The following is a 12,153-nucleotide window of genomic DNA, read 5'->3' as shown; positions in this document are numbered from 1 at the left end:
GGAAGAGATCCGGCCTCTCCTCCCAGCTCTGAAGAGCCCCTTGAAGTCGCCCCTGGCAGGTGGTTCCTGGGGATGAGGCCGGACGCTCTGTGGGGTGACCAGCCAGTGACGTCCCTCCTTCAGGAGGCTGCGCAGGCCGGGACGGATGAGAGCAATTGAGGGGCGCAGGCGGTCGGGGGGCAGCTGGGCCGTCCCAGGAGATGTCCAGTCAGGGGTGGGGGGCACACAGCGGCGGACAGAGGGGCCGGCGTTCTGCCTAATGGTCACAGGCCTTCCCCACGGCCACCCCGCGTCGCACACTGTCGGATTCAGCCAGAAATCACTGTCCAGGGGCAGCCGGATGGCTCGGGAGAGAGGTCCTGGGTTCAAATCTGGCACAGATGCTGCCTCGCTAGGGCAGCCTGGGCGAGCCCCCTGCCGCTCTTCTGCCTGATTCCAAGACGGAAGGGAAAGAGAGCGAAGGGGGAGCCCGGGGGCGGCGTGGGGGGGCGGCTCTGAGCGTGCCGGTGAATGGAAGCAGCAGCGGCCGCTGCACATCTTCCCTCTTCTCCGACGCTAGAGCTTGGGGGAGGCCGGCGGGAACCCCCGCTGCCCCCCAGCACCACACGGGCCGGTCTCCTGCCTGAGGTGGCCACAGCCAGCCTCCCGCCGGCGCACGATGGGCCTCATCCCGGCTTTGCCAGCCTCCCTCCCTCCCCCGCGCCACACTCGGGCTCCGGCAGGTCATGCACCGTAGAACGTGAAGCTTCGGGGAAGGCGGCCGCTTCCCACTAGCCGGGGGGCCCTCGGGACGAGGCCAGAAGCAGGGCCTGCGTGCGGAGGGCGTTGGGAGGAGACGGACCAACAAGAGGCCGTCCGGGCCTCCCGGGCGGCAGCGCCCTCCTGGGCATCGCCCGGTGCCAGCTTTCTCCGTGGCCTAAGAGGGCCCGTTGGCCGCCTCCTCGCCCCTCCCGGAGGCCTGGCCCAGCCTCACCGCCGAGGCTCAGTGCATAGAGGCGCGAGTCCTGGGTTCCAGTCTGGCCTGACTCCCTAGCTGGGCGCCCCTGGGCACGTCGCTCCGGCCCTCTGGTGCCCAAGCTCACAGCCCGCCCCCGACCTCTCCACGGCAGAGAAGAAGCGGGTCGTGGCGCGGGCGGCAAGCCAGCTTTAGAATGCGGCGGGAGGGCGCCGCCAGCAAACCGAGGAGCTGGTTCCGGGCCCTCTAGAGAACTGGGGCTCCCCCGAGAGGGGACTGATCCAAGGCTCGTTGGGGGCAGAGCGGGGGGCGCCGGCACCGACGGCCCATTTCCCGGGCCGCCCCCCATCGAGAGGCGCTTCCGTCTTCCCGGGGACCGTCGGGGCCGCGATGGGGCCGTTTTCTCTGAATGGCACCTGGGCGGGGGGGGGGGAGCAGGAAGCATTTGGCAAGGCGGCGACTCCCGAAATGGTCTCCTTTGATGTGACGCGGAAAAAGCACCCGAGTCCCAAAGAGGAAAGCGGACGGCTGGCTCCGGAGGCCGACGAGAGACGCACCTGCAGACCCGCCGGTTCTGATGGAACAACCCAGGGGCTCCGGCAGGCCCGGGAAGAGTGAAGGACGCCGACGGCCGGGACCTCCAGACGTGCCGGCCTCGGCCCCCCCCTTCTCCGCTTTCGCCTTCGCCATCTTTAAATGGCCTCTTCGGGAGGTGGATCTCGTTCTTGTCTCCTCCTGCGGGGACGGGGCCGTTCTCTGGCTCCTCGGCCCGGCCCGGCCCGTTTCCGTCCCCGCCTCCCCTCGTGCTGCCTCTCCTGGTCCTTCTCGCCTTGTTCTCTCGGCGCTGCTCCGTCTCACACTCGTGAAGAGGGGAGGCCCAGCCTGGGCCCCCCCGGAGGCTGAAGTCCGGCCCCGGCCGTGTCGGCCCCGCTGCGCGGCACCGCCGGGACCGTCCGTGGCCCTGAGCCCGTCGCTCTCCCAGGCCCAGTGCTTCTGGCTGGCCCTGCTTCTCTTTCTGCGGAGCCGCCAGAGGGCCCGAGACAGGGTCTTCTGTGTCCCTGCGGGGGGTCTCGGGCCAGGGCGGATGGCGCCCTCCGGCCACTCGCCCCGAGCAGTCCGGTGCGGACGTGGCTGCCCCCTCCAGGAGAGCACGGCTCTGGGGCTCAGGAAGTCGCGGCCGGCTTCCTGCCGCTGGGCAGCCCTGGCACGGACACGCAGCGGTCCTGATTGGGCTGGACGGAAGAGGGCCGGCGGGCCCCGGGGGCCTGAAGGGAGCCCGGGACCTCCAGGGTGGAGAAGGAGCCGCCGTCGCCCTGGGAGAGGGCAGCTGGCTCGGAGGCTGCTGAAGGGCTCAGAGTGCCCAGATGGGTTCGGCTTGGTCCTGGCAGCCATGTGGAGAGGCGTCCCCCCGAAGTGAGTGGGACGTGGGCCCCGGGCGGGGCCTGGGCCCCGGGCGGCTGGAACAGGTCAAGGGAGAGAGAACCACCGCTGTGTGGGCCAGTGGGCAGCAGTGAGGGGAGACCTGGAGGCCTCGGCCAGACCCCGGGGCAGCGGGCAGCCGAGCCTGGGCGCCAGGTGCAGGATGGGAGAGCAGGGAAAGGGCCCGACCGAGAAGCGGCCAGATGTGGCGATCGGCGGGAATCTGCTCGAGGAATCGGCCGTCGGGGCTCGCAGCGTCCCCGGCACAGAAACAGGGCTGGAGCTCGGCGCTGGCTCTTTGGAGCTGCGGGAGGGACGCGGTCCGGCGTCCGAGCAGCAGCGCAGAGGACTCCCCGGGCCGGAGCCCTCGCTCGGCCTCACACTTAGCCTCCGCAGCCTCGGCGGGGAGCTGGGTCCGGGCCAGCTGGCAAGCCTCGCGCCCTGCTGGCTTCGGGCTCTTCCAGATCCAGGCTGTACCGTCCGAAGCGAGGCCGCCTCTCCTCGATTCACTCCGGCTCTCCTTTCCCGCTGAGATCTGGCCTGTGCCTGTGCGGGGGCTCGGCGAAGCCCACCACCGGGCCCCTGAGCTCCGGGCGATGGAGCGCCGCATCCCCTCCAGCCCAACGCGGAAGCTGCAGGAGAGGGACGGCTTCCTCCCTTCGAAGCCTTCCCCTCTGGGGGAGGGTCAGTACCAAGGAAGGGCCAGGCACTGGGGCGGAGCGGCTCTGCCGGCCCCCCCTCTCCGTGCCCTGAGCCACCGAGCTGCTCCCCACTTCCTAAAACATGCTTTAAAGCTCTTGAAGGAGAGGAGGGGCTGCAGGGGGGCTGCAGGGGCCTGGCTTGACCTCCTCCCCCATGGTGCCCCTGGGCACGCCTCTTGGCTCCTTTCCTTCGCCTGTACGGCGCCAGAGGGGGCTCATGGAAAGTGGGGCCCACCTTGGCCGGGTGATGCTGCAGAGTGGCAGCTTAAGTTGGCCAAAGAGGCCTGAAGAGTCCGGTGGTTGTTCTTTGGCTCTTCCCAGACCGGGCCACGGAAGGGCGATGACCACTTGGCCCGGGGCTTGCCCTCCCTTTCAGGTGTTTCGCCCACACCCCGCCTGGTGTGGCCCAGCGAGGGCCTCCGCCCTGTCCCCCAAGGCCTCTCCGCTGACCCTCCCCTGCTGGGCCTCCCGCCACCTCCCTGCCCAACCCAGGGGCCCTTCCTGGTGGCTCCACCTTGGGCCTGGCCGTCCTCCTCAGGATGGAGACCTGGAGGCCGCCCGGGGCCTGCTTCTGCCCTTGTCTTTCCCTTCCGAGGGCTAAAGCCGTGCCTGGCGCCTACCAAGAGCTTCGTGGGTGTTGGGCGGCAGAGAAGGCGTTGCAGGCCTCTGCGGGTGGTCCGGGCTTGGCTGGCTGAACTTGTGAGCGTTTGTCACTTGAGAGGAGACGTTTCTGCGGCCGTAGCTTCGAGGGGGCTGGGAGGCTCCGTGGATGGAGCCTGGAGGCCCCCACGGGCCTCGGGCACTCCCCGGCCGGGGACCCCGTTGGCCAGCCCTTGGCACTCTTCTGCCTCACGTCCAAGGCGCAGTATTGGCTCTGGGGTGGCAGGGGAGGCTTAGAACCGCCCTGTAGCTCCGGAAAGAGGAAGAGCTTGTACGGCAAGCATCCACTGGAAGAAGGACGCCCAACGGGAAGATCCACTGGGAAGCCGGGGGCGCCGGGGAGAGGCCTTGGCCGTGAAGGCCGGCTGAGCCGCGCCGCGCCGGGGCCCCTTCCGGGGGGCCGTTTCTTCATCCATAAAGCAGGGGGGGGGAGGGGGCTGAAGGTTCTCAGCCCTGGATGCTGTGAGCTCATAAGAGAGGCATTTCTCCAAGACAGAAATGCAAAGTAAACGAGATGTTTATTTATTTTTATCTTCCTAGAAAAAGTTAGAGAAATTCAAGAAAAACTTGATGCTTTCATCGAAGCCCTCCATCAGGAGAAATAAAGTGAGTAAGGAGAAGGTGCCTGGGCTGTCGTTCCCCCCGTGTTGGCTGCCAGCCTCCCCTTGGCGGGCCGAGACCTTCGCGGGAGTTAAAATGGCCCCCTAGAGCAGAATCCCTGAGAACGCAGGAGCACACAGGGAAGAGATTTGGGGTCACAGAAAGGGGGGTGTCAGGTCAGGACCTGGGTCTGTGTTAGCAAAAGCCACCACTTGATGGGCTTCTTGGCCCTGTTTGAAAATCCTGTTTTATTGAGATTCGGGTAAGTCCCCAGACTTCGCAGTGCTCTGCACCCCCTCCCCTCGGCAGGCAGCCATCCCCCGGCCCGCCCCTCTGTCTGGCCTCCGACGCTTGGGTCACTCTTCCTGGCCTCGAGGGGAACGTTCTCAGCTCCGCCTCCTTGGCGTTGGCTCAGCCTTTCTTGGGGCGAAAAGGAATCGTTCTGACGTTCACCTGCTGCCAGCATCAGCAGCTGCCCAGGAATCTTAACGTCCTTCCTCGGTTCTCAGTCGGGGTCTCGGCCAGTCCGTGACTTAGAGGCCGCCCACGAGCCCAGAGAACAGAAGGGGAGGACATCCGGCCTTTGTTGCCAGTAGCCCATTGCCAGAGAGAGACCTGCTCCGGCAGGGCCGCTTCACCGGGCCTTTGCATTGGTTCGAGGAGCTTGAGAACTAGCTTCACAGAATTGGTCTCCTGCCATTCCGTGTCCTGGGCATCTAGTAACGGGATGCTGAGGAGGAATCCAGAGGTCCCGGCAAGGACCCCTGCTTGAAACCCAAACTGTTCCTCCCCTTCTCGGCAGCAGCCGCCTGGCCCTGCGCAGAGCCAGGAGGGGAAGGGAGCCGAGGGGCCAGGAAGCGTCCGGTCACCACTCAAGTGGGTCCTGGGAATTCTCCGCCTGGGAGAGCCCGTAGAGTCAGCTGTGCAAGCAAGAATGCACGCCACGGGTGTTTTAGTCACGCCCCTCGTGGCCCGGTGCTCCCCTAGAAGCAAGCTTTAGAGGAGAGGACAGCGTGTGGCCTTTGGGGGTTCACCCTCGTCACCTTTTTTCCTAAGAGAGCCGAGCATTGACTGCCTGCCCGTCCCCCAGGCTGTTCCTAATGGCAAATGTTCTTCCTTTAACAGAAGAGAATCCCTCCCAGAAACAGTTGCCTCCGAGTCCAGAGAACAAAGAAGCTGCTTCTGCAGTCTTTGGTCCGGCCTCTCTCCTTGGAGAGCCCCATTTGGAAACACGCGTTGTTGTCTGGGACACAGTCGGTCGTCTATTCTCGTGGAGCCTCCGTAGTAACGCCACCCCACGTCTGTGCGGTCAGTGACAGACTGGCCGCAGCATCCCGCTTGGCCCTTCCCTCCTGTTCTTAGTCTGACTCCCAAAGGCCCAGGTTCTTCGGATACAGAGACTGGTTTTACCCGATGGCCATGGCGTTTCCAGAAAATATTGCTGAGTGTTTGAAATAAAAAACTGGAGCAGTGCTGTCATGTGTACATGAAATAGTCCTGCCCCCACCAGTCCTCGTCGGGGTCTCTGGTGGTCTGTCAGGACTCGCGGATGGCTCCGGGTCACATGAAAGGAATGTTCTGGCAGGAAGTCGTGAGCTCCAACAATCCCAATAGCCTTGCGGTTAGAGTTTGGGGTCCCCTTAGCAGCACCCCTCAGAGTAAACTGTGTCTCAGGCCATCCACAGCCCCCTCGAGTGTACCGAGGACAAGCCTCCCCCAGACAGTCAGCTGGGCTCCATCTGCACATGCTCACCCACACGTAGGTAGCCACACACACACGTGCAGTGTTACAGGGACGGTTGGGGGCAGAAACCAAGGCGCTGGCCTCCCTCGCCCACAGTCAGGCAGGTGCCCGTTGCTTTCTCCTGTCTCCTCCTCTCAACATCCAGCTCTCTTTTTTGGCTTCTGATAAAAACTCGGCCCCTGACAGCCTGCTTCTCCCAGCTCACCTAGTGCCCCCTTTCCTGAAATTCCGTTTTTAAGTATTCCACGATTCCTGACCATCGGATACGCCTTCCTTAGCACTTGGGAACTGACCTGGAAGTCTGAAGAGGACCCTCCCCAGGTTCCCAGCAACATGGCCGCACACTGTAAGAGTTTGTTCGAAGGTTTGGATCCTGGCAAAGGAATGTGGATGTTTTCTCTTTGTGGTAGTGTCCACCTTCACGGAGATCAGGAGAAAATGGGGGCTCTCGTCCACCACCACATGAATTTGAGGACCTTCCTGGTGGCATTTGCCCAGGACTTCTTGAGGAAAACAGAAGAGGAAATGGCATGAAACTGGTTCCATCAAGTGCAGGCCATGAGTCGGTCCCTCGGTGTTCCCATCACGTTGTCTGTGTGTTGGAAAGCCTGCTCCCCTCATTGGCACAGAAGGCTTTTACCACCCTGTCCCTTGGCCCCATGACTAGTGATGGCGGAAAGGTCAGATTGCCGTACAAATGACGCGGGTTCATTTGGGAGTCGGGCTCAGACAAAGTGTGATCATCTTTTTTCTTTTTCCGGGGAAGCTGAAAACATCTTATTAAAGGAAAAACCCAAATTCCAGTTTGAACTCCTGAAGCCTGGGTGCCACCTCTCCAGGTCCGGTTCTGAAGATTCAGAATCATGGTCACGAGGAAGGGGGTCTTCATGTTCAGGGAGAGAATTTCCAAAGAACAAAGGGACAGATGAAGCCAAATAAGAAGCCCTAAGAACCAAGTAGCGTCTTGGAAAGCCCACTTGGACCAAATGTTGATTTTAGAAATCAGACTCTTCAGGCCAAAATCCCTCCTGTTTCACTATTGACTACTGTGCCTTGGGGAGGAGGCGGCCAGCCTCTAGGCGCCTAATTCTGTTCACTCCCAGTAGCATCACATCCACTTGTTCATGAGGACTCGAAGAGAAAAACCAAATCTGCGTCCCCTTCCTCTGCCCCCGCTGAACTAATCCAGAGTAGGAACTACAAGGAATCCTCTTAAATCAACCGAGGATGCATGGAGCACCTTGAGGTCTTCTTTCCAGAATCCCCTGGATGAAGTGGAGGCTGTAAGAGTCACCTTTTTAGTCTTTAGTCTTAAATGGAAATGCAGCATTTAAGTTGTCCGGTAAAAGAGTCTAAGTCAGGTTCTGGCTTTGTGCTCTAATCTCTGGCCTCTGGACACGCAGTCACAGCATGTTCACAGACTGGGACCCGACGTACTTGGATTAGCAGAGTTAGGACCTCGGAGGGACCCATCGTGAAAGTCACATATGGCCCCGAATAAGTGAAGCATTCAAATCCCGTTGCGATGCGGCACTGGAACAAGGCTCCTGGCTCCCTTGGCATTTTCCCTGTTGGGAGAGAAATGGCTCCATGCGTATTGGGCTGGGGCCACAGCCTGGTCCCCCCCTGCAGCCAGATCTGTGCTACACCCCGCCTTGAGTGCGTGAGTTTCCCAGGCTTTTCATGTCACAGCACGGACTTCCCATCCAGTGGACTGTGGTCATCAAGGTAAACGAAAGGGCCCGCCTAACTGCTGCTGATGAATGAAGAGGACCGCGATGGAAGAAGGCTTTTCGTTGGCTTGGAGACATGAGCTTCCTGAACCCTTTGTACGTGGAGAGTCAAGCCACCCCTCCGTCTTTCACCTTACAGGAAACCCTAGAATTGGAGTGCAGTTGATTTTGGAAGCCGTCTCCTGATCCCATCCCTTCTTGAGGCCTTCAGAGCACAGGTCAGGAGCTGTGAGCAGAAGGAGATTCTTTGCCTTTCTCTCCCAGGACTTAGTAACAAAGAAGGGCTTCTTGCTTGTGGCTTGGAGGAAGAACCAAAATGCTTCCCTAGGTGCTCCTTTGGATTCTGGAAGAGGGAAAGGGGACAAAAACAGAAACCGAGGTTTGAGTCTCTGCTCTACGTGAGCTTGGGACCCTGGGCAAATTCTCCCTAGACCTCAGCTTTCTCCTTGATAAAAAAAGGCAGTCCAGGGCCTCCCAACGCCTTTAGAGCTCTGACAATTCGGAGAATTATGAATTCAAAGAGTCGGATTTCTTTAGGAAGTTTGTTGAAGTTAGCAGGGTCAAAGGCACCCTGTTTTTTCCCATCTCATTTCAAATTATATTTGCCACATGAGAGGAAGTCTGGCGTGGAGGAGATGATCTCGAAGCCACATCCTGGCTGGGTGACCCAAGCCATGTTCTAGGTTCCAACCGGTAGAGAAGGTGCTCACCCATATGGGGAGAGTGGAGAGTCCCTGGGCCTGACCTCTGTCCCATCCGCCCTGTGGCGTGCACTTACTGAACCCTTGTGAATGCTTCTCCACTTCATGGAACCGTTTTCCTTCTGTTGCTTGAAAATTAAGATCAACAATCGGCGGCATCCAAAATGGAGTTTTCTTCATCACACCAAATGGCCGGTCCCCCAAGTGTGTGTGGCATATTACATTCATATTGAATATATGTGATCAGATGTGCGTGTGAGCACACGTGTGTGTGTGCGTCCAGCCGGGGCTCCGCAGGGCACCGTGTTCAGCTCTAATTAAACTAGCTTGTAAGTTCTCAACTCGGAGACGAGTCAAAAGCAAGACTTCAAGGAATAGCCTTGGTGCGAAAGCCTGGGAACTTGGAGGAAGCAAAGATACTCGGGATTCTTCCATCCGGGATATCCAAGGGACCTTCAGACCACACGGAGAGCAAGACAAAACTGGAGCGCTCCTGCCCTCAGGGCCCTTACACTGGTGGAGGAGGCAGAGAGGGAGCCATTTATTCCAAAAAGAGCCTCCTGTACGAGACCGAAGTTGACTCGCAACCCCTTGGGGTTAAGAATTCTTCGATTTAGCCAGTGTCGACTTGAACGACTGAGGTTGATGATGACGGAGGACGTGTTTCATCTCTTCCGGAGGACGTCTGTGTAGCTTGGACTTGGTGTTGCTCATTTGATGGCCTGGGAACCATCGGTGACTGGTCAGTCCCCAGGCTGGCCGCTCACACCGTAATGTTTATAGTCTCACGATGTCTGTACATTTTGTTTCTGGCATGAAGGAGTTAATGGTATTTAATAAAAGAGATTTCATTGCTATGCCTTGAACATGAGCCCCTTTTTTCCTGTTCACTTGGGGATGAGGGCTGCAGGGGGAGGGAAGGAATGACTGGGGAACCTTGGAGGTGGCCGTGGGTTCCTTTCTCCCCCTTCCCTAGTAGCCACACCACCAGGACAGCGCATAGGCTCTGAGAGCTGAGGTGAAGAGCAGCGGAGCAAATGCCGTTCCAGTGACTGGTTCGCAGTTGCCCGGGTCATCGATCAAAAGGATCCACTGATAGGTGCCAGACGCTCGTGATGAGTGCCGAGGGGGCAAACAGGGAATCGCTGGCCTGGACCCGGTAGCCTAGAGGATGCCGTGTTGCTCCCGAATACAGTTTGGAAGGCCCGATCCTCAGAGGGCCGTTAGCGCTGGGCGGAGGGGATGAAGTTTAGTGGAGCTGCGGCTCTTCCATGCGCCAGAGCGTCCAGCATTTCCTCAGAAGGGCGCGCCGGCCTTCCATGCCTTTGCACACAAAGTCTCTGCCAATCCCAGCCATTTCTTATTCCGAGAGAGAATGCAGAAACCGAGTCCGCATCACCAGCAACAATCCGGATATGGAAAGGGTCCAGACAGAGGAGGGGGGCGTGTGGCGACACCCCCACAAAGAGCCAAGGTGCTGAAGGAAGCCGCAGGATCAGAAAGGTCTGCCCCGAGGTGCCGGGAGAGCAAGGCCACGGCTGGAGAAAGGGGATAGAATCGAGAGGAAATGGAACCCTTCATTTATGGTGCCATCTTGAAGAAAGCAGGAGAGAATTCCCTAGCAGAAGTGGGCTCCGATTGCACCAGCCATGTGGCTGTAGCATTGTAAATTAGAGCTAAAGGGAGCCAACTCTCCAGGACCCCACCCATCCGGGTCTTCTTGGCAGAGACACCGGAGGACAGCCATTTACTTCTCTGGCTCATTTTACAGATGAGGAAACTGAGGCAAACAGGAAAAGGCGACTTGCCCAGGATCACACTGCTAATGTCTGAGGCTAGATTGAATCTTGGGTATTTCTGACTCTAAACCTGGCACTCTATCCACTGCCCCAAAAAGGGACCTTAGAGACCATTGGCTCCACATTCTGTTTTGCAGGTAAGGAAACTGAGGCAAGGAGAGGTCTCTTTGCATCATCTCCTCTCCAATTCATTCTCCTACTGCTATTAAGACACATCAGAGTCAAACGCCCTCCCTCCCCTGGCCAGTAAACTCCAGTGGTTCCCCCTTGCCTTGGGATCAAATACAAACCCCTGTGTGTGACATTCAAAGCCCTTCTCCTTCCCACACCCTACAGTCTGCCCACTGGGCCTTGCTGTTCCACACCTACCAGGATGGAGAAGGACCTCAGGTTTACGCCAGTGCAGGAGAAGCTGAAGGCCCCCAGGATGTTTGTCTTGGGGAAGAGAGGCCAGTGGGAGCAGCTGGCTGTCCTCCGGCCTCTGAAGGGACCCAGTAGGAGAGGCCAGCCTTGGTCCATCTGGACAGAGACAGAGACAGGGAGGGAGACAGAGACAGAGAGAGACAGGAAAGGAGACAGAGAGATGGAGATAGAGACAGACAGAGAGACAGGGAGGGAGACAGAGAGAGAGAGATGGAGATAGAGACAGACAGAGAGACAGGGAGGGAGACAGATGGAGAGAGAGAGACAGGAAAGGAGACAGAGACAGGGAGGGAGACAGAGACAGAGAGGGAGACAGAGACAGAGAGGGAGACAGGGAGGGAGACAGAGAGATGGAGATAGAGACAGAGAGAGACAGACAGAGAGACAGGGAGGGAGAAAGAGAAAGAGAGACAGGAAAGGAGACAGAGAGGGAGATAGAGAAAGAGAGAGAGACAGGGAGGGAGACAGAGACAGAGAGATGGAGATAGAGACAGGGAGGGAGACAGATGGAGAGAGAGAGACAGGAAAGGAGACAGAGACAGAGAGAGAGAGAGAGACAGGGAGGGAGATAGAGAAAGAGAGAGAGACAGGAAAGGAGACAGAGACAGAGAGATGGAGATAGAGACAGGGAGGGAGACAGAGACAGGAAAGGAGACAGAGAGAGATGGATGATGGAAGTCTAAAGCTTCAAGCTGCCTGAAAGCAGCTTCTGAGATGGGGCACGAGGCGTGGGTCCTCCCACTGACTTCAATACTGGGCGTTGATTCCAAGGCAGAGGAGCGGTAAGGGCTGGGCAATGGGGATGAAGTGACTTGCCCAGGGTCACCCAGCTAGGAAGTGCCTGCGGCTGGATTTGAACCCAGGACTCCCATCTCTGGGCCTGGCTCTCAGTCCATTAAACCACCCAGCTGCCCCAGATCTGTTTTTAAAACAAGTCTCCCCAGCTGGGCTGGGGATCCTGGCAGCCCCGGCCGTGCCCTCCCCTCCTGGTCCTCCCAGGGTCCGGCACTTGCTCTGGCTGGCACAGCGAGCCCCGTGGGGCTTTGGGGGGTCTCCCTCTGGGCGCACCCGAGGGCGGGGCGGGTTGCGCCATTCTCTCCTTCAAGCGGCTCCCTCTCTGGCGCCCCCCGGAGGCCTGGCCGGGCGCTGGCACAGGCGTCCCCCAAGGCGCGTGGTGGTTCCCTTTGTGTGCGGGGCTGCCGGGAGCCACCCCGCCATTAGCATTTGCAAAGGGCGCTGGCTGGGCTGCTCAGTTTGGGCGGCTCTATTATGCGGGAGACACAAAGAGCGCGGCGGAGCGCCGGCAGCCCCCCTTGTTCCCGCGCAGCCGCCTCTCAATGGCTCTGAGGTAGGTAAATGAATTCAGGGTTCGGCGCGCCCGGTTCCTTCTGACCTCCTCGCTGTACCGTTTGTTTGCA

At 59.5% G+C, this 12,153-nt stretch overlaps 1 protein-coding gene across 6 annotated transcripts in view; it reads left to right on the top strand.

Moving 5' to 3' along the window:
• OPA1 (OPA1 mitochondrial dynamin like GTPase) overlaps positions 1-9,379 on the top strand; it is a 68,038-nt gene extending 58,659 nt beyond the window's left edge. For all 6 annotated transcript variants that reach the window (XM_056807301.1, XM_056807299.1, XM_056807300.1 and 3 more), the window contains 2 exons: positions 4,276-4,341; positions 5,461-9,379. In XM_056807301.1, coding sequence (XP_056663279.1) covers positions 4,276-4,340 — 65 coding nt within the window. In that variant the 3' untranslated portion in view covers position 4,341; positions 5,461-9,379. The remainder of the gene's footprint in view (positions 1-4,275; positions 4,342-5,460) is intronic.
• The last annotated feature ends 2,774 nt before the right edge of the window (positions 9,380-12,153 follow it).

This window comes from Monodelphis domestica, chromosome 8 (assembly GCF_027887165.1).
Source record: "Monodelphis domestica isolate mMonDom1 chromosome 8, mMonDom1.pri, whole genome shotgun sequence".
NCBI classification, from domain to species: domain Eukaryota; kingdom Metazoa; phylum Chordata; class Mammalia; order Didelphimorphia; family Didelphidae; genus Monodelphis; species Monodelphis domestica.
The sequence above is the reverse complement of the archived record's forward strand: the minus strand, read 5'-3'. Positions and strand labels throughout refer to the sequence as shown.